This window comes from Sinocyclocheilus rhinocerous, unplaced genomic scaffold (assembly GCF_001515625.1).
Source record: "Sinocyclocheilus rhinocerous isolate Xijiao unplaced genomic scaffold, SAMN03320098_v1.1 scaffold563, whole genome shotgun sequence".
NCBI lineage: Eukaryota > Metazoa > Chordata > Actinopteri > Cypriniformes > Cyprinidae > Sinocyclocheilus > Sinocyclocheilus rhinocerous.
Window position 1 is genome coordinate 230,539 of NW_015643175.1, and position 21,624 is coordinate 252,162.

Below are 21,624 nucleotides of genomic sequence, written 5' to 3' on the forward strand. Positions count from 1 at the left end.
TTTTGCAAATGAACTCTTCATATATATATATATATATATATATATCTTAAATTTGTGTCCAAATTGTGCATCCCTGCAGACGAGCAGAGCAAAACTTGCAGTTTTTCTTTTTTAAATCAGTTTAAATTGAAATTGCAATTAGATTTTTTCCCATAAATCATGCAACCCTAAGTACTGCACTTATTATCAATTTAGTTCGTAACTCCTTGTGTTAGTAATGTGTTTATCAGATAATCGCTCCCTGCTTACTGATTTTGTGTGCGTTTTTAGTAACCGCCACCGTCGGACTGAGCAGGAGGAGGACGAGGAGCTGCTGAGTGAAAGCAGCAAGGCCACTAGCGTTTGCACACGTTTTGACGAGTCGCCTTCCTGTGAGTTAAACGCACAGTAAAACCCTCCATCTCTTTTATAAACACTTAGAACAGTGTTTTTATATTAAATGAAATGGTAATTCTAAGGAAAGCTTATTGTGGCCAATGAACGTTTCTTAACAGATGTGAAAAATGGCAAACTGAGAGACTACCAAGTCCGTGGACTGAACTGGCTCATTTCCCTCTATGAGAACGGAATCAACGGGATCCTTGCTGATGAAATGGTATGATTCCACCCACTGATTCATTGGCCTTTTAGTAGTAAATGAAGAAATTTCATATAATTGTTTTGCATTTAAATTGTGGATTCCAAGCCTGTTGAAGTGATGGAAACTCCCATAGTCCATTTTTCTTTTCTTTTTTTTATAACTTTTTTTTTATTTTTTTAATTTCATTTTCATTGTGCATTCCAATTAATCTCAATCATACTGCAGTCGGGTTATTTTGATTAGGTAAAAACAACTAACAAATACAGCTAACTAACACAACAAAACACAATAAAAACATGATAACATAATAAAAAAACATGATTTTGAAAAATAAAAAAAAACGGAGTTATCTGTTTTTGCAAATAAACTCTTCATATATTAATCTGTGCCCATTACAAATGGCTCACACTTCTTGTCTTCCTTTGTCCCATCAGGGTCTTGGTAAGACTCTACAGACCATCTCTCTGCTGGGCTACATGAAGCATTATAGAAACATTCCTGGACCTCACATGGTTCTGGTGCCCAAATCCACCCTGTATAACTGGATGAACGAGTTCAAGCGTTGGGTTCCCTCTCTACGAGCTGTCTGCCTCATTGGGGACAGGGATGAAAGAGTAAGCAGGGATTTCCTGTGATCATATTGTGTATTAGAGCTAGAAGAATACTTTTTTTTTTTTAACTATCATAAACTGTCCCATCTAATAACACTTCTGGTTGCAGACGGCTTTTGTCCGTGACACGCTGCTGCCAGGCGAGTGGGATGTGTGCGTGACTTCCTATGAGATGGTTATTATCGAGAAGGCCGTCTTCAAAAAGTTCAACTGGAGATACCTGGTCATTGATGAGGCTCACCGTATCAAGAATGAGAAATCAAAGGTTTGCAGTTGCATCCATCTTCCATCTGCAGCATGTTTGTCCAGTCGGTTACAGATTGATTGCGAGTCCATGGTTTCCTTTAGTCTAAAAGTAAGCTAGTAAAGTTTGTTCTCTCAGCTTTCAGAGATTGTGAGAGAGTTCAAGACCACAAATCGATTGCTGCTGACTGGAACCCCACTACAGAACAACCTTCACGAGCTTTGGGCACTGCTGAACTTCCTGCTGCCTGACGTCTTCAACTCCTCAGAGGTGCCACTTCTTTCTTGCATATTGCCACAAGAACTCTGGCAGAAGCACATGTTGTGAAGAGTGCTTTTGAAATTCCCCTTTTTGCAGCTGAACCGGTTATGAATGCCTTTTGTCTTTTCTTTTTGTGCAGGATTTTGATTCCTGGTTTGACACCAATAACTGTCTGGGAGACACAGAACTGGTGGAACGTCTACATACTGTGAGTACATTTTCCTTTGACTACTATGTAGACATTTATAGCTTGAATCAATTGGTGAATGCCATGAAAACGTTTGTTAAAATGTATACTTGGGTCAAAAGGAAATGACAATATATTTTGGAAATATACAGTATATTTTGGATTGAGAAATCTAAGCATTTGGTCCTAAACCAGGCTTAATTTGAATGCAATATTAATGCAAAATTTAAAATTGTATTTTTTAAATGATAAATTTCAAAAGTATTTTTATATATATTATGTACATAAAATGGTATTTTAAATATTGATAATATTAATAAAAACATTTAAAGTGAGAATAGATTTAAGCAAAACGTGTTTTTTTTTTGTAATAAAAAATATTTATTTTAAATATTGAGAATGTTAATAATAAAAATATATAACGAGTGGGAATAGATTAAAGCGGACAGGGAAATATATATATATATATATATATATATATATATCTTGTGAACATTACAAGTGGACCTCATTTTATTTTTTACAATCCCTAAATCTAAGTATGAGCAAAAGTTAGTGATGCTTGCACCAAAACACAATAAAAACATGATAACATCATAAAAAAACATGATTTTTGAGTCAATCTCTCTCTCTCTATCTCTCTATCTCTCTATCTATCTAACAAATCTCTTACTGGTATAGGTACTCCGTCCATTCCTGCTGAGGCGTATCAAAGCCGATGTGGAGAAGTCTCTCCTCCCCAAAAAGGAAATCAAGATGTATATTGGGCTCAGCAAGATGCAGAGAGAATGGTAAATATTATTAATTCTAATGTATGTCTGAAATGTGTTTCTAGGTTGGTTTACCAGGCATTTTTTAGATAAATAGCTCAAAGTATGGTATCTACAGACAAATAATGAGCTGTTATAATTTCGCTTTAGGTACACCAAGATTTTGATGAAGGACATTGACATTCTGAACTCTGCTGGGAAGATGGATAAAATGCGTCTGTTGAACGTACTGATGCAGCTCAGGAAGTGCTGCAACCACCCCTACTTGTTTGATGGAGCGGAGCCTGGCCCACCCTACACCACTGACCTCCACCTGGTGGTCAACGGTGGAAAGATGGTGGTACTGGACAAGCTGCTGCCGAAGCTCAAAGAGCAAGGTGACCGCTTTACTGTCCGACATACTTAACGGGGGATAACAATAAATTGATGGTTTTTACATGCCTCATTTTTTTTCTTCCTGCAGGTTCCCGTGTGCTGATCTTCAGTCAGATGACCAGGGTGCTGGACATTCTGGAGGATTATTGTATGTGGCGCAACTTCGGTTACTGCCGTCTAGACGGACAGACTCCTCATGAGGAGCGACAGGTGTGACAGTGATTTGAGTCATAATTATAAATTGGCCTTCTGTCATAACTGAACAGCTCAGTGATAAATAAGCACAAACGAATGAGAGTCTGTAACATTCTTCTGATCTCCTCAGATCTCCATCAACACCTTCAATGAGCCCAACAGCGCGAAGTTTCTGTTCATGTTGAGCACCAGAGCAGGAGGTCTCGGTATCAATCTGGCCACTGCTGACGTCGTCATCATCTACGACTCGGACTGGAATCCTCAAGTGGATCTTCAGGCTATGGTCACTATGCACACTGTTTTTTTTTCTTTTCTATCAAGTCTATTCTGTGTTGTTTGATGTTTGGACTCGTGTAGCATATTGCTTTTCTTTCTCTGCCAGAACTCTGATTTAAAAAGCAGCAGCAGCATCAGACCTCTTGTGGAATGGAGTGTTAATTTACTTTCATTGGATTTTCTTTGTTCAGGATCGTGCCCACAGGATTGGTCAAAAGAAACAGGTGCGCGTGTTCCGTTTTATCACAGAAAATACAGTGGAGGAAAGAATTGTGGAACGTGCAGAAATGAAGCTCCGCTTGGACTCTATTGTCATTCAACAAGGTAAGATGTGAAACAAATGAAAGCTACTTAAATAAAATTTGTCAAAAATAAATAAATATAATTTTTATAAAATTATTAGTCTATCTATATAATATTTTATAAAATAATTATAATATTTTACACAATTATTAGTCACCTTTTTCCTTAATTTTCTAATTTTTCTAATTCATGTGAGTGTGTGTGTGTATATATAATTAAAATATTTTATAAAATAATTAGTATCTTAATATTTTATAAAATATAATTATAAGTCACAATTTTGTTTTATTAAATTTTTTTTCTAATTCATGGGATTGTAGGGATTATTATTATTATTATCATCATCGTTTATTTTTTCATTAGTATAGTTAATACTGTTGCTTCCCAACAGGCAGGCTGGTCGATCCAAACACGAGCAAACTGGGCAAAGACGAGATGTTGTCCATCATTCGACATGGTGCCACTCATGTGTTTGCCTCTAAGGAGAGCGAGATTACCGATGAAGACATTGATGCCATCTTGGAGAGAGGAAAGAAGAAGGTAGGACCTGATCTAGGGAAATGACTTCACAAAGCTAAACTGAAGTGTGAAAAGAATGTATCAGTTAATTTAGAGAAATGCTCTGTATGACTTTACTAATGGTTATTTTAGACAATGGAGATGAAGGAGAAGTTGGCCAATCTTGGAGAAAGCTCACTGAGGAACTTCACCATGGACACAGAGAACAGTGTGTACAACTTTGAGGGTGAAGATTACAGAGAAAAGAAAAAGGTAATGCATTACAAATGGCAACGAGTACTTGTCATTATAGTGTTGGGTTGAAAATGATAGACTGATCTGAACTCCCCTTCTCCTCAGGTCATCACTAACTGGATTGAGCCGCCCAAGAGAGAGCGCAAGGCCAACTACGCTGTGGATGCTTACTTCAGAGAGGCCCTGCGTGTCAGCGAGCCCAAAGCACCAAAGGTATTATTAACCCTCACGCTTGATTTGTAAACCCTAGAGCTGTTTTAATGGACTTTCTCCTGTTCCCTCAGGCTCCCCGTCCCCCCAAACAGCCCAATGTTCAAGACTTCCAGTTCTTTCCCCCTCGGCTTTTTGAGCTGCTGGAGAAAGAGATCCTGTATTACAGGAAGACTATTGGCTACAAGGTGTGTCTATATTTTGAGCTTCATGTTGGGGTCCACAAAATTGACACTTCTTACACTATTGTGTGTGGTTTTGACTCAAGTCTCATATTCTGACCGTGGCTACATTTTTGATCAAAACTACAATAATACTGTGAATCGAATGCAAGTTAAAATAACTGTTTTATATTGAAATGTTTTATTCATGTGATGCAAAGCTGAATTTTCAGCATCATTACTCCAGTCTTCATTGTCTCGTTATCCTTCAGTCTAATATGCTGATTCTTTGATGAATAGGACATTCAAAAGAACCGCTTTTATTTGAAACAAATCTTTTGTAACATTATAAATGTCTTTACTGCCACATTTGATCGATTTAACACATCCTTGCTGAATAAAAATATTAATTTCTTGGGAAAAAAAAACGTATGGACCCCAAAATTTTGAACGGTAGTGTACTTGGTACACACTCTGTGTGTCATTATTATTCAAAATCTAATTTAGAAATATGGCACATTACACCAGTAGAAAGGATTGCAAATGAAGTTTCATGGCGATTTAACTTTCAGTATGTTCATAGATTAACATGCAGTTCAATGAAGCGGTGAACAACGTTGTAAAAACTCTTCAGAAGCAATTATCCCTACTAAATTTTCCGTGCATGATGTCACTGCACTAACAGGTGCCAAGAAACCCCGATCTGCCCAACTCAGCCCAAATGCAGAAAGAGGAACAGGCCAAGATCGATGAAGCTGAACCTCTTAATGAGGAAGAGCTGGAGGAGAAGGAGAACCTCCTCTCACAGGTAAGTCATTCATGTGACGGCCCACTGGAGTTTACTTCCATATCTTCTCATATTTACTTGACACCTTCTAAGTGTAATGAATACCAGTGTATTAATAACATTAAACTCCTTATTCTATTCTGAAGTAATGTCAATATGTCTTATATACTCAGGGCTTTACTATCTGGACCAAGCGTGACTTCAATCAGTTCATCAAGGCCAATGAGAAGTGGGGAAGAGACGACATCGAGAACATCGCCCGTGAGGTCGAGGGCAAAACCCCGGAGGAGGTCATGGAATATTCTGGTATGTCAATACACCGTCCACCAGCGCACAGCTCAACCGTATACAGGAAGCATGTGCTCGAGATGTGTTGTGTTTGTGTGCAGCTGTGTTCTGGGAGCGCTGCAATGAGCTGCAGGACATTGAGAAGATCATGGCTCAGATCGAGAGAGGAGAGGCCCGAATCCAGAGAAGGATCAGCATCAAGAAAGCACTGGACTCTAAAGTGAGCAACACTTGCCGTCGTTTTCCCGGCAAAGTGTTTAGGTTGTATTTTATTTTAAGGTGTCCTTGTTACAGTGAGTTATACATTTAAGTACTGAGAAATTTACTCTAGTGTTAGGATTTGGTTTAGGGTTAGTTGCATGTCTTTATTCATAATTTACTGTTAAGTACATGTAACAAGGACATTGTAAAATAAAGTGTTACCAGGATTTATAGTTCAGAGCAGGGATGTTATAGTTAAATAAAACCAAACCTTTTCTCTTATTTAAAATAAACTTTAAATTTTTTTTATCTTATTTCAGGTAGTATAATTTTTTCATTTAGTTTAAGTACTAAAATAACTAAAACTAATGTATACAAATTAATACTATAGACATTTAAAAAAAATAATAGCAATGATGAAAGCACCCAACAAAATTACTGAAACTTAACAATTTAAAGCGAAAATATAGAAGTCATCTAATCAAAATATTAACGAAACTATTTTCGTATATCAATCATACTGAAATAATTAAAATTCTAAGGCATCAAAATTATTCTAATATGCTGCTTTGCATTTATTATTATAATTAATTATGATCAATGTTGAAAACTATTTTTGCTGCATAATAGTTTTGAAAACATACCTTTCAGTTTTCCTTAAAATAGAAAGTTCAAAAGGAACAGCATTTATTTTAAATAAAGTGTTACCGGAATTTATAATTCAGAGGAGGGATGTTAACTAAAACCATAAACATTGTTACTTGAAATAAAATGATTAACTGATTGCCAAGGCAATTTCTATTTCAGTTTTGTTTAAGTTTTAGTTTAAAATAACTATAAATAAATAAACTAAAAATAATAAATAATATTTATAAATGCCATATAGACAAAAAAACTAATAAAAAGGATAAAGCACCCCTCCAAAATTACTAAAATTGAAGTGCAAACAAAAAATCTAATGCAAAATATTAAACTATTTTAGTATATGATACTAAAATGCCACTGATTGAAAGGCATAATGTTTTGTTTTTCTCTCTTCAGATTGGCCGTTATAAGGCGCCGTTCCATCAGCTCAGGATCTCGTACGGCACAAACAAAGGCAAGAACTACACCGAGGAGGAGGATCGATTTCTCATCTGCATGCTGCACAAACTGGGCTTTGACAAGGAGAGCGTTTATGATGAGCTGCGCCAGTGCATACGCAACTCGCCCCAGTTCCGTTTTGACTGGTTCCTCAAGTCCCGCACTGCCATGGTGAGATTTATGTGCCATATCACGAGCAATCATATAATATTCATCCATTCGAAATGTCCTAACACTGTGATGTAACCGCAGGAGCTTCAGAGGAGATGTAACACACTGATCACGCTCATCGAGCGGGAGAACATGGAGCTGGAAGAGCGAGAGAAAGCGGAGAAGAAGAAGAGGGGCCCTCGCACATCTTCGGTGAGCTTGTGCCAATCACAACAACTGCTGGGGAAACTGAAGATTGAGCTCATAAGCTGGAGAGGAATTTTTAATGATTCGTCTCTCTTTCCCCATAGGCCCAGAAACGCAAGCAGGACGGGACCCCAGATGGACGCAGCCGCAAGAAGAAGCTCAAATTGTGATCGGCGTCACACCTGACTTGGCGAGGACCTGCAGTTCAGCGATTCTTGCGTTTGTTGTTACGGGTCCCACTCATGTACTGTATGGATTTGCAGCACTGAACCTCGCCTCCAAGTAGCTTGACCTCTTTAACAAGGTGTAGAGTTGTAAATTAGATCTCTCTCTTTTAGCTATATAAAGTGCTACGACTGTGCTGTCAGTTCTGTTTTGTATTTATGCCAACTTTTTTTTTTTGTACCACATTCCATTTGCTTGTATCAGTTTGATTTGCCGTCTTTCCCTCATTATTAGCATCTTCAGTATCATCTCTGTATCCTCAGTTGAATAGTCAATTGGAACGTGACTAATAAATGTTGTTTTTATAAACACCGCTCAGTTTGATTCCTCCAAATAAATGTAATCTCTTCAGCTTGTATGTTAATGTAGTATTGATGTACTGTACATATTCAGCAACTACACAGAGAGCTTTGGTATTAAAGGCTGGAATAATGTTTGAGAAATGCTTAAGAAAAAAGTTGAAAACAAATGAGGGCTTCTAAGGTGGAATTAAATGAGATTTTTGTACTGAAGGTTGTGCTTAAAGGGTAGGGTTGGAAATAGAAAAGAAGTTCTTTTGTGTTCTTTGAAACTTAATGATCCACCTCATGCTTCTGTTCTGTCTGTTACCTCATCTTTCCTTTTTGTACTTTCTCAGTGAAGACATTTATCCTCATATGATGGTTCAACTCAAACCTCCTCACCAATCACTTCACTTCAGATGACAATTCCAAAGAAATTGTTTTTATTCTGTTTTTAAAAGCACCAAAACGTTTACTCCTATTTACCATATGTGGAGATATTGATTTAAATAGGGATTTTTGTTTAAAATACAGCTAACATCTAATGGTAATATAAGTTTTCCAGCTCAAAGTTAAACATATGTGCAAAATAAATTATATATGAATATATGCGTGTGTGTGTATAGGGAAAAATTATACCAAATTTGTGATAAAATAAGGAATTATTGTTACAAGATATAGCAAGCCAACATTGCTTACACTTGGCCCCTGGTTCGTTCACGCAGGGGACCCCGGCAGCACAAGTTGCACCACCCTAAGGACAGCCCTGGCTTCTCCTTACTGAGTTTAACAGATAAGGTTATGTCTGCTGCATTTTTTGTTTTGTACATGTTTTTTTTTCTATCTGAGAATGGAATAATCTCTATAAAGGACAAATGAAGCATTTTACTGACATTTACCATAAATAGAAACAGCACCAGTAACAAAGTGATTATCACTGCCTTGAAGTCCAAGCCTCAGGGTTTTAGAAGAAGATCTGTATTAATCTTTCTTTTGCAGGACAATATGATTGATTGAACCCAAGCAACAACAAAGTGTGGATGTCATATTATTGCAGTTAATATGAATATAAAAGAGGTCACTAATGCAGAGTTAATCACTGTCATTTTACATCACAGCTCTTATTCACAGTCAGAGACTGTAATGTGTTTGTAATTTTAAATCGCGCAAAACAAAACAAGAACGAAAAAACTACAGGATTTTATCTGTAATGTTTACAGATAGGCTATTAATTTTATTAATAATTTTATTAATTTATGGCCACTTCTTTTCTGTTTTCTGGTAAATTCTTATATTTAATAGCCTAAGTTTTGGATTTATTTGAAGTGCATGTAAATAACTAATTTTAAAGTCAAGTTGTGTCTATAAAAAGCTGAATCTATTTTTCCACTAATAAAAAGTACAGACGATTGTCCGGTGAGTCACTCCGTAGGATCGCGCTGTTTGAGTATCACAGGTAAACCTCTCACCTTACTTTCGCATTTGTGTCTTGCTACACAATGAATAAACTTTCTCTAGACTCACATATTTTTTACAGTAACGTTGCAACGGAAAACGCGCATGCGCGGTAAGCTGACGCTCTGCGCGAGGAATCGACGACAGGTGATTTCTGAGGTGATATTGAATGTTAAGAAGAACGGTATCATAATCATATTAAAACCTAGAAGTTATACAAAAATGGTTGTGAATTAAGTGAACTTCCACTCAGTCGAAGACTTAACCGTTTAACTGGCGCGTTTCCAAAAAAAATAGCTTTTGGACATTTTCACTTGGTGAGTTTGTAGGTTTGCTGGTCTAACTGTTACACATCGGATTAAACACACACACACACACACACACACACACACACACATCACATCACGAAATATAACATATATTAAGCCTATATTAATATTAGTGTAATGTTTAGCCTATTGTTCGCTTATTGAATCGTCTGTACATTGCATTTAATATTTTACAGTGAAGTATTTGTCTTGTGGGAAGACCGGCCAAAAATATAGATTTTTTCCAATCAAATTCTGTCTAGAATGAGAATGTATCTGTAATAACACGTGCCTTTATAGCATATCTAAAGCCTAATTGACTATGGGGCTGTTGAACTTTTATAGAAGCCCTCCTAAATGTCTTTACTAATCCTCAAAACTGTCATCAAATAATTTGCAATAGCCTATCTATTGTCTAATAATATAATACATCTCTAATCTCTTTTTGCCAGGTGCCAGCAGTAGTGTGATCCTTGGGAGTCTCAGGTTAGTTTAAGGGCGCTTTCTGAACAGACCACAACGCCTGTGAGTAAAAAAAACAAAAAAAAAACAACACCTGTGAGTGCACATATGTATACATAAATGTATTTATTTAATTAATTTTATTTTAAATAGTCAGAAAAATGTAGCTATTGCCATGAATAATTTTTGTAGTTGCAGCTTTGTAGTTTTTTCATGTGTATTCATTCTCTAAAAAAAATTCATTACATTGCAAATGATCTACTCTCATATCGAAAATGTGGTTGATGCACAAGGTGGTGCTATTGCTCTGTTTTTATGGAAAGACTGCAGCAGTACGTAATGTTGTTTAACTACTGAATATGGCCTGCTCCTGAGTAAAAGCATAGTAACATTAAGCATAAATGATAACCTCATAAACGTCTCCATCCATGAATAATCTTGTAGCGAAAACTAATCTTGTTGGAGTAATAGGGCTTTTATTGGGTTTGTTTGCTGAATCAATACGAATGTCTGTGCGCTCTTGGCAATACAAAACTCTTTTTAAGTAACAATTAAAATACCCTAACATGATTGATTTTACATTAACTGCCTCAGCTCTTAAAATAAGCAGAATAGTTTCCCCTCTAGTCCCTTTTATGTAAGTTTTGAGGTTTTCATCACTTGTGTTTTCACCCAATCCTGCTGTTTGTTGCAGCCAGAAGCGGTAATTTATGCATGTTTCTGAAAATGTCTGTTTTCTACCAAGCTCTTCCGTTTTTGTGATCCCTGTTAATCACACAAATTGCAAGTGCAAGGAATTGATTGGACTGTTGAGACGAATACGCCTGTGGTACGTCGTTGTCCCTCATTGCATTGGAGGTGAATGGCTAGCTAAAGCCAGCAGCAGTTCTTCAGTCGCTCCTCATTGAGGATATGAATGAGATTAAAGATGCTGCACAGAACTCCTGGTGAATGGTAAAAAGAGGACGTATTGATCAAACACGCCCCTGCAATGTATCACTGACCGTTGGTCTGTTTCTCTCAGTGCAAAAGCTGAGGCTGGAGAAGAAACCAGCGGGAATCACAATTTCGGAAAAGACACCAGCGGTAATAACAATCAGTTTTGCTCTGCTGTCTGTTATATTGTTGTTGTTGGGATACCAGAGTGTAAAGGCTGATGCCAGGAACTCCAAGGACAAATTTAGGTGTTTAAAATGCCTCACTTTGTATTTTGAGAGCTGAAAATCTCAGTCTGAGTTTTCATTTTATCAATATATGGACCCTTCTGAAAAGATTTACTTAGTTGGTTCCCAGCTTTTGTTATGTATATTGATCCTAGCATACTTTTTAACTAGTTTACCCAGACTACTTTAGTTAACCAGCTTCACCAGAAACCATGATATAGAAAATAAAATAGACACAGAAATAAAACTAGACACAAATTCGTCATTTGACGACATACAGATAATATGTAAAGACAAATAATTCTCATTCAGAAGCACACACACACACACACACACACACACACACACACACACACACAAGTATTTGACTAATAATCTTATTGCAAACATTTAAATGTGTGGGGGTGGACATTTTAATAAATAAATAAATAAATAAAATATTTTGTTTATTTAATTGTTTTATTTATTTAAAATTTAAAAAATATTTTTATTAAAAAGGAATATTTTTATTAAAAAGCAATATTTATTAAATATAGATTTATTCATTTATCAGAAAAATGCATTTATTTATTATTTATTTATTTAAACATTTATATTTTATGTATTAATTATGGATAATTAGAAAATATTAATTTAATTTATCAAATATGAAAAAACAGTATTTGTTTTTAATCGCACATCAACTTTGCAAGTAACTTTGTGTCTGGTTTTGTTTTATCTAATTTTGTTTATTTATTTATTTTTAAAAATATTTTCTTATTAAAAAGGAATATTTTCTTATTAAAAATGGAACTTTATTAAATATGAATATTTATGTGTCAGATATGAATTTAAGTTATAAATGTGAATATTTATTAAATACGGATTTATTCATTTATCAAAAACAAGTGTATTTATATATATATATATATAAAATATTTAATAATGCAGTAAATAAAACAGTAACATTTTATCACACACAAAATTTGCAAGTAACTTTCTCTCAGATGCTTCTCCCAAAATAAAAAACAACAACAATAGTCAATTATTGACACGCAGATAATATAAAAATGTAGCTAGCTAGAAGAACTTGAGAAATTTTGAATTTACTGTATATTATTCTGATTTTTAATTGTATATTTAGGTGCGTTAGCCAGTCTGAGCACAGTCTGAGATATTATTGAGATCACTGATAAGACACGTGAGATGTCTTTTCTCAGGAGAAACATCTAGCAAGCAGGAGACACCAGTACTAGTGTCCATTTGCTCTCCATTGTTGTTTTCTAGGTGGATGAGCTTTGAACCAGCTTGGAAAATTAAGCTGGTCTTTTTAGCAAAGGGCATTAATTTTCTTTTTCAGAATTATTTTCATCGTCTTCAGTAATGGGGTCAGGGGGTACAGCCAGGCCGTTTTCAGTAAACGCTGTTAAATGTGCATGATGTTAAAAAGCCTCTCTCCTGCAGCATCTTTCTCTCTGGTTTTCTCCTCTTTCTCCTAGTCCTGGCTGAGACATTTCTTCCTCTTCTCTTCGCTGTCTTGTTTGCAGTCACCTGCGCTTGTGAATAATGCAGCGTCTCCGTTGCGTGCATCGGTTTGAAAGCTTATTTGCCATCAGCATCCCTGAATCTTTTGTGGAGCACATGGTCCATCTAGTTGTGCCTTTTAAAAACAAACTGTAAAAAGCCTTTTGACTCCCCTGTTGGACCCTCTGGCATCCTCTCTGGCCACTTTCTATTTTTAATCCCAGTCTGGCTGGAGGCGAGGAGCTGAAGCCCCGAGGTGTTCAGCCATGAGCCTCTGATGTCAGCTTTGCTGTTGCAGGTTCAACCCATTGAGCTTTAATGGCAGCAGTTTTGGGCTGAGCTTTTGGTGTTGGGTGTTTGCCGACTGATCGTGTGTGATCTCTGCCTTCAGATGCTGTGATTTTGAAGTCATCTTAGTGCATGTAACCACTTTACATAAGACAAAACAGCACACATTTAATTTAACTTTTAAACTGTGTAATGCATTAATGTGATATGAATATTGATTTAATACAATTGTATGTAATAAAAAAATATATGTAATATGAATTTATGTAATATTAATATTTTTATTAATTTAATTAAATGCGAATATATATTTTATTAAATATATTTTATTTTATTTTCCTAAAATGAATTTTGTATTTGCCACAGTTTAGACAAAAATCTGCAGTACAGATTTTTTTTCCTGGAAGAGAACGTCTGTAGTTTTTAAAATTGTAGATCTGCTATCCACAAAATTTTGAACATTTAGGCATATAGCATATAGATTAATTATTTTGGTTGTTTCAATAAACAAACCAATTCTGCTGTAATTCCACTGTTCATTTGCATTTGCTAAAATTGGACCATAAACTGACTGGATTGTTGACATGATTTATTGTAAATCCTGATCAGCTGGCTGGGTATTAACAGTTGTGCAGAACACATTGATTTATTCAGTCTTTTCAATACTCTCAAATCTCCGGGGCCCAGGCATTTGTGAGGTGCTTAACATTACCGCTGCTTTTACAAGTGCCTTTGATGATAACAGATGTTCAAAGGATGCGTTCAGGATTCCTTACGCCTTTCTGCGAACCAGCCGAATGTAATGCCGTTCATAATAAAACCAGCAGCTTATATCTCGGCAGCGTGAAATCGAATGCAACGTATTCATATCCTGCATTTATCAAGTGACCGCTGGGTCCTGAAGGTAAAGAGACTGTGTGCCGAATAGCAAAATGATCTGTAATAGCCTGCGACGCGAGATTGCAGGAGAATAGACTGACAGATATAACTTGAAGTGGAAATTTTGATGAAAGATGAATTCAATGCATGACTAGGGAGAGTTTCTGGACTTTATCCGACCATTACTCCTTAAGATGCAAATTGTGTAGAATAAAACATGCATAAGCAGTTAAAAAGTAAAAGTTATTGCGTTTTAATGTTCTAAAAGTCAGATTACGCATTTAACATAGTGAATTTTAATGTTAATCATATATTTTTTAAATAAATCTAATAGGTTAACACTCTTCAGGCTGTTCGCTTGGAAGAAAAAGGAAAAGTTCCCATCAGCAAAAATGACCAGTATTCAAACACTCGGATGGGTTTGACTACGTGATCAAATCTAGACTATGGCAGGCAAAAAATAACATAAAGAATATACATAATTTCACACTCTATTCTTCACTTCATCCCAAGGGAATTATAATGAGTTTTGCGCATGGACATACATTACTGATGTTCCCCGTGCAGACTAAAAGCAATTAGTATTTATAATTGAAACAATCCGTTTTATGATTCCTTTATTTGTAAATCGGAAGGATGATGTGAGTTTTAAGTCATATAGTGATGGTGATCATTTTGAATGATACAGGCGAATGGCTATTAGACATCCATGTTGAGGAGTGCTGTTAGTGTGTGATGTTATTCCTCAGTGAATGACTGTGTCTCCTGGTTAATGGGCTGGAAGTTTCGTGGGACTTACCGCACGCTCGTTAAAGGCTGAGGTCATCTAAACGGCTGTCTCTGGAGATGGACTGCTCTACAGACATCAGATAAACCCCAATTAGTTCCACCAGCCAAGATAAATGGCCATATTTGCATGCCACCTCATTAATATTCCTTTACATTTTGCCCTGCGTACTACTTACACTTTCCATTTCTCCTGTTTTGATTAATTTATTACATCCTCATCACTTAATCTTAAAACTGCACTCAGTGGTGTTTTGATTATATTATTCTGGATGATATGGCAGATGTATACACCAAAGTTTTCAGTTATGACATCTTTTGTTAACTAATGTGCTATAGTTCATTTATTTCAGTAGGGAAATTGTTGAATAGCGTGTTTGAGAAAAAACTATGTTAGTTATGTGGTGGATGTTGCTCGGTGTGGGGGCCCCGCACGTGGTGGAGATTTGCCGCTGATTGCAGGGGCGGCTTTGCTGGCGGGATGCGCATTGAATGTCGCATGCGATTTATCGTGCAGCCCTAGTGTTATGTTAGAATCATTATTGTACTCATACCTTTTGTTCTTTTAATATTTTGAATTGTTTTTAGCTTTATTTTTTTGTTTTCATTTAAATGTTTAGTTTTGAAATGTTGTTGTATGCATTTGTCATTTTTATTTAATTTCTTTTATTTTCTTAAATGTGTGTATATATAGTATTTATAGAGTTTTAGCTTTTAGTTTTAATTACTTTTTCTTATTTGTAAGTCGCTTTGGATAAAAGCGTCTGCTAAATGACTAAAAGTAAAAAAGTAAAAGTAAAAAGTTATGCAATGTGAAGCAATGCATTTCTAGAATATATTGCAAGTTAGCAGCATACAACCAGAAACTATTCAATACTTAGTTTATTAAATATTCATGTGCTTTGCATCATCACAGATGCTTTAATGTGCTTTTATGTATCTTGTTTCAGAATGAAGTCTTCATTAGACAAATATAAACATTAATTTTGACAAATATTTAAACCGTTGTTCATGCAATTAAAACAGCATTAGCAAAATACTTTTATTTTATGGACAATATCCTTCAAAATCTTTTTTGTGTGTGTGTTTCACACAGAAGAAATTCATACAGGTTTAGAACTTCATCATTTTTTGGTGTACTGTATAAATATGAATATTTATTTAATATTTAATATGAATATGTTTGTATTTAATATGAATTGAACAATTTATGTATTTTACAAAATACATATATTTTTATTATTTACTTATTTAGTATGAATACATTTGATGTGAATATGTATTAATTTAATGAGTTTAATATGTATTTATTGCAAATATTTGTCATACAAATATTTATTCATTTATTAATTATTTATTTATTAAATACAATTTTTTTTTTATTAAAGATGAATATTTATTGATTTATATTTATTAAATAACTATTTTGCATTTGTCACAGCTTTTTTGTCTTTGTTTTAAAATTGTAAATCTGCTAAAAGAAAGTATGAAAAGTTTAGACAATCTAATCATCATTATTAATTTCATAAATATGCTAATTGGAACATAAATCCAGAGTTTACAGATATGAAAGCATTTAATGTAGAAAAAGTGTGTGCTGGGAAAAAAAAAAGGCTGTAGAAAAACTTTCACTCAGAAATTGATTGTTAATATCACAAAAAGTTACAAAGAAATGGCAAGTAACACATAGAATAGCACAAAATAACTTAAAAGTATTGCTTGGGAGAAACATACTCCAAAAACTCTTATTTTTGTTTTACTTACAAGTTGTTTTACTAAAAAAATCATTTTTACAGTGTGTAACTAACATGTGCGATTCAAGATTTAGTTCAAACCGCCCAAACTCTCCGAGTTCCTCGAGTTTATTACGATATCCAGTCGCGCAGAGGCGTAATTGGTAAGAAAAATTACCAATTTGGAATAAACACATGCAGGGTGAACTTCCAGAATTACTGAGAAAACCGATGACAAGATTGTAATTGGGGCCTAGAAATGCACAAAGCGCAATAGCGCAGCAGTGACAGTGATGGGATGGGCCGGTATGTGCACTCTGATGATAGAGACCTCTGCTGGTGAACCCCTGACATGACTCCTGCGGATGTGACAGTATTTCACAGCTCACTGAAGCGCCTATAATTAAATGCCCTGTTAAGCAGCACTCCAGCACAGCACTCGCCACAACAGTCAAAGAGTGAATATAGTCCACTAAATGAATAACGTTTTTAATGAGCTCTCGGCTTTCTCATATAGCCATTGGCTGATAAACGATGCGCTTCGTGTTCTTGTTTCGTGTCTTAACAGCGCTGCTCTTAATTTAAGCGGCCCGTAGGAAAACATTGTTGTGTACTGGTTTCACAATACGATTTTCTCACTTTTTTATGAGATTTAGGACAAATGGAAAAAGTGTCCTTTTATTATTTCTCAAGGCAAAATGTTCTCACTTTTTTTAATAAAATGAGATTTAGGACAAATTCTAAATGGAAAAAGTGTCCTTTTATTATTTCTCAGAGAAAATGCTGCACATTTCTTTGTGAAATTGAAATATTTTATATCAAACAACAAAAATAAATGGAAAATTTAAAACAAATCCCAAATCAAATATATAAATGAATGAATGAATGAATGAATAATACAAAAAAAAAAAAGAAATCTCTTCATATAAACGAGACTAAGGTTTTGCCTGTGCTCTTTCCTTGCTTGGATTTTTTGAATATTAGCATGTCCACATTTTCCAGCCAAAAATGCATTTGAAGCAAAAACAGAATTGTTTTAAAACAGGCTAAAACAGAATTTAGCTTTGTGAAATTATGCTACATAAAACTACATAAAAGCAGATGTTCTGAATGAGAATGCAAATTCACTCTCTGACAGTAGGTGGCGCTTATGGAACAGCAGTGATACAGCGTTTCCTTGATTAACGCTGTACAAAGAAGCGCTGCGTTTATCCACCTTTTTTTTCATAAGAGTGGCCACAGCTATTTGTAAAGTCTCTATTCCAGTCTCATCAATGTCTAGCTATTTTTAGCTGTACAAAACTGCTAATTTTGCTGCTTGATATTGAATATTATCTTAATATGAACACACTGGTTTGTAGTGCAAACAGTTTTACCGTTTACTGCATGTTGTTATTCCTCTCGTTATTTACTCTTGCCATAGGCTTACTTCTGCATTGAAGAATAAGGTGGATAAATACTCTTTAATATGCATTTTACAGAGGTAAGATGAAACGAAAATGCCATCAAAACTTTTCTAAAGACAGTCAGTTCCCCTCAGAGATACATTCATATAAACTCCTACCCCCAAATACATCTCAGTTCGTTTAAAATGTCAGTCTACTTGAATCATCACATATTTTCATCGATTTTAAACTGGCTCGGGGTGCATTGCTACATCCTTATGACAAAGTTAGTTTACATTTCTTCAACAGCATGTCCCATAATGTTTAAGAATGAGGTCAGTAGGCAGAGAGGAGCAGGTCTTTAGTGGCTGTTCAAACGCATTCGACCACATGAGCATCTACAAAAGCAATCCAATCGAATGCATTTTTGACTACGTCTGGAAGTGGTCAAAAGCAGAAAAGCTCAAAACCTTTCAGACCCCGTTTACACCTGTGTTTAGCATTGTCTACTGACAGAAATGCATCTTAATGCCAGGTGTAAACAGGGCCTAGATAACCCAGGGTTATCAAGTTAATGTAGTATTAATAGTTTCCAGTGTGAAAAGCCCAGTAGCCTCCCACTGTGTTTGCTGTGTTTGATCTGAAATTGCTGTCTTCTCAATAAAAATGTCTTTTGTTTGACTGTTTCTTCAGCTGATCGTCATATGAGCTCAGGGGGAACAACAGAGCAGATGTTCGAGCCTCCAAACACCAAATGCACCATTGAATCCTCTGAAGGCGCTGTGTAAGTACTCGGTGTGATTTTTAGCTCCTGCAGGAACTAGTACAAGCGTTATTCGGGGAACACGTGTCCTCTGAGAAGCGCACGGTTAGCAGGAGAGATTAAACACCATATTGAGACAACTTGGACGGGGTATTCTCATTACTCTTTATCCTGTCATTTGTCATCCCGCTAGTGTTACTGCAGATTGGCTGTCTGCCTTGAGCTCCTTCCTTCTCCTTTTCTGTCGTTGTCTCCATGGCTCATTTGGATGATTAGAGGACAGAAGGATAAACCGTTTGGCGCTATCTGTGTCCTGGCCCATTTAAAAGCCTTGTAATTCCTCAGTTATAGCAGACTAAGACAAAATCTGCACTTTTTTGTATACTTTTTTTTCATATCGTTAAAGACTTGTGAGCTATATTTCAAGTCTTCTGAAGTCATTTGATGGCTTTAAGTGACGAACAGACCAAAACTCAAGACGTTATTCACTGTAAATCATTCTCTTTGACACTCTATAGTCATTTGCATGAGGCCAAACACCTTTTTGGTGAAGTATTCCTTTAGAGCAGTGTTTCTCAACCAGGGGTCCATGGACCCCTAGTGGTCCTTGACGTAAGGCCAGGGGGTCCGTATAAAGTATGAATTTTTGTATAAATTTTGTATATTTTGACATGACAAAGAATAATCCAATATAGCTGATGATATGGCCAAATACTGGACAAGTCAGCTAACTGAATTATACTTGACTGCATTTGGTCCTCACAAAGACACAAATGATACATAGACGAGTCAATTTTGTTCTGGGGGTCCTTGAGGATGGTTCTGAATTGGACTGGGGTCCGGTACGCCAAAAGGTTGAGATTCACTGCTTTAGAGGATCACATATGGAGTTGATTGCTGATTTTACAACAGTATATTCAGAAAATTAACTGTCTGAAATGCGATCGGATCAGGTTGTTGCAGTAGCTACAGCCTAAAGTCTTCTTTCATGAGCATGTTCGTCTTTTAGAAATAGGAAAGTGATATAAGGCTGATTTATCTTGTTCCATCTTTTATTATCAGCTCTGTGAAAATGGTTTCTCAGAATAGTTGTTAACGCCCTGTGCCTCCCATCAAAAATATGTTGACGCTGAACTTGCTATTCATGAAATGATGTAATGGGCGGCATCGTAAATACAGTGAGAGAAAAGGGTGGAAACTTACTGGGCGAAGAAGAAACTGGGTGATGCGGGAGTTTCACAACAATCAGACACAAGCGCCACTGTATAAACCTGGGCGTCATTTAATGTTTCTTACTTTGAAGCAATTTTCTTCACACTGATGCATAAAATTAGTTTAATTGCTATTTCATTTCTTAAGCATTCTTAATGTTCTTATAAATAGCGATGATTAAAAATAATAAAATCTATAATTATATCATACAGTATTTTTTATCATAACCCTTCACAATAAGGTTCCATTTGTAAACATTAATTAAAAACAATAGTTAATATGAACTAACAGTGAAACTTCAAAACCATTTAATTTTAGTTCATGTTTATTTCAACATTTACGAATACATTATTAAAATCCAAAGTTGTATCTGTTAATATTTTTTAAGGCAAGACCTGACAGGCAAAACCCTGTTTTGAAAACCCATGAATTGGTCAGTTTTGAGATTTTGGGATATTTGACTATTCATAAAGTTTTTTTTTTTTTCCAGACCACTAGACTCTTTCCGACTAGTGCTTCTTTTGGTTGACTATATCTCTTTCCATCTGTAGATTTCTGACTTTACATTTGTTTTATTCCTTTAAAAAGGTGTTTATAGAGGGATTTGTTCATGTGTCATTCACCTAATTTTATACAACATTCATTTCTAAATGCATGGTGATTTTTTTTTTGGCTGTTGACAGTATTTTCAGGTTTTAGTTATTAAAAAATGGTTAATCCCCTAAAAACTTTTGACTGTAATATGTCAGCAAATTTCAATAAAAATTTAACCTGATTTAATCAGAATTTCTGGAAATGTATGCAAATTAGTCAATATTTTATCAAATGTTTCATTTGCACACATTAAACAACATTTTGGAAAACATGTAATGCAAAAATATTTGTTTCTTAATCTTATACTGTTCATTGTTAATGGATTAGCTAACGCTAACCAATAGGGCCTTTTTGTAAAGTCTAACTATTTTTATTTTACAGTGCTCAATGTGATATTTTGCATGGATTGAGATCTCAGAAGACATTTCTGTTGCTCAAAATTTAGCTTGAGTTGAGATCTTTGTCTCAAATGAAAACATGAGACAATTATTGACATAATGCAATGAGTACAGTGCTATGAAATTACACCATAGATGTTTTTTTTCAAAGTTATAAATCAAACAAATGGAGTATGTTTTAGAAAATCATATTTTCAGTCTTTAAACTTAAAAAAATTTTCAATTCAATGTGTACTTGCCATTTCTTTGTAATTATTTGTGAAATTTAATAGCAATTTCTGATTGAATTGTTTCAAAGGGATTTTTTTCAGTGTACTGTCTATATCTTAGATCATTTGGTCCTGAAGGGTTTGATGAGAAATGTTGGAGTATATATACAGTAGCATTGGGAGGATTTACTCTCCACGAAGATTAATCTTCAGTGTCTACCCTCACATTTGCCAAGATATTGCTTAATGCCTTGAACAATGTGCCTGTGAGAATAACGTTCTCGAACACCATAAATATAGCCATTTTTCTTCTTTCTCCGTGCGAAGCCAAAGCGCTG

The 21,624-nt window shown here is 35.3% G+C and overlaps 1 protein-coding gene and 1 long non-coding RNA gene across 2 annotated transcripts in view; both read left to right on the forward strand.

Annotated features, from left to right (window-relative positions):
- The window catches only part of smarca5 (SNF2 related chromatin remodeling ATPase 5), a 10,869-nt gene extending 2,693 nt beyond the window's left edge, over positions 1 to 8,176 (forward strand). The window contains exons 4-24 of the mRNA XM_016574455.1: positions 271 to 371; positions 495 to 595; positions 1,015 to 1,194; positions 1,301 to 1,456; positions 1,574 to 1,705; positions 1,836 to 1,904; positions 2,565 to 2,674; positions 2,804 to 3,030; positions 3,117 to 3,238; positions 3,354 to 3,506; positions 3,691 to 3,823; positions 4,194 to 4,342; positions 4,454 to 4,573; positions 4,661 to 4,768; positions 4,840 to 4,953; positions 5,612 to 5,734; positions 5,887 to 6,019; positions 6,103 to 6,221; positions 7,244 to 7,456; positions 7,538 to 7,648; positions 7,747 to 8,176. Coding sequence (XP_016429941.1) covers positions 271 to 371; positions 495 to 595; positions 1,015 to 1,194; positions 1,301 to 1,456; positions 1,574 to 1,705; positions 1,836 to 1,904; positions 2,565 to 2,674; positions 2,804 to 3,030; positions 3,117 to 3,238; positions 3,354 to 3,506; positions 3,691 to 3,823; positions 4,194 to 4,342; positions 4,454 to 4,573; positions 4,661 to 4,768; positions 4,840 to 4,953; positions 5,612 to 5,734; positions 5,887 to 6,019; positions 6,103 to 6,221; positions 7,244 to 7,456; positions 7,538 to 7,648; positions 7,747 to 7,812 — 2,740 coding nt within the window. The 3' untranslated portion in view covers positions 7,813 to 8,176. The remainder of the gene's footprint in view (positions 1 to 270; positions 372 to 494; positions 596 to 1,014; positions 1,195 to 1,300; positions 1,457 to 1,573; positions 1,706 to 1,835; positions 1,905 to 2,564; positions 2,675 to 2,803; positions 3,031 to 3,116; positions 3,239 to 3,353; positions 3,507 to 3,690; positions 3,824 to 4,193; positions 4,343 to 4,453; positions 4,574 to 4,660; positions 4,769 to 4,839; positions 4,954 to 5,611; positions 5,735 to 5,886; positions 6,020 to 6,102; positions 6,222 to 7,243; positions 7,457 to 7,537; positions 7,649 to 7,746) is intronic.
- The window catches only part of LOC107757076 (uncharacterized), a 26,938-nt gene extending 11,422 nt beyond the window's left edge, over positions 1 to 15,516 (forward strand). The window contains exon 3 of the long non-coding RNA XR_001641893.1: positions 15,390 to 15,516. This is a non-coding gene — a long non-coding RNA (uncharacterized LOC107757076). The remainder of the gene's footprint in view (positions 1 to 15,389) is intronic.
- The last annotated feature ends 6,108 nt before the right edge of the window (positions 15,517 to 21,624 follow it).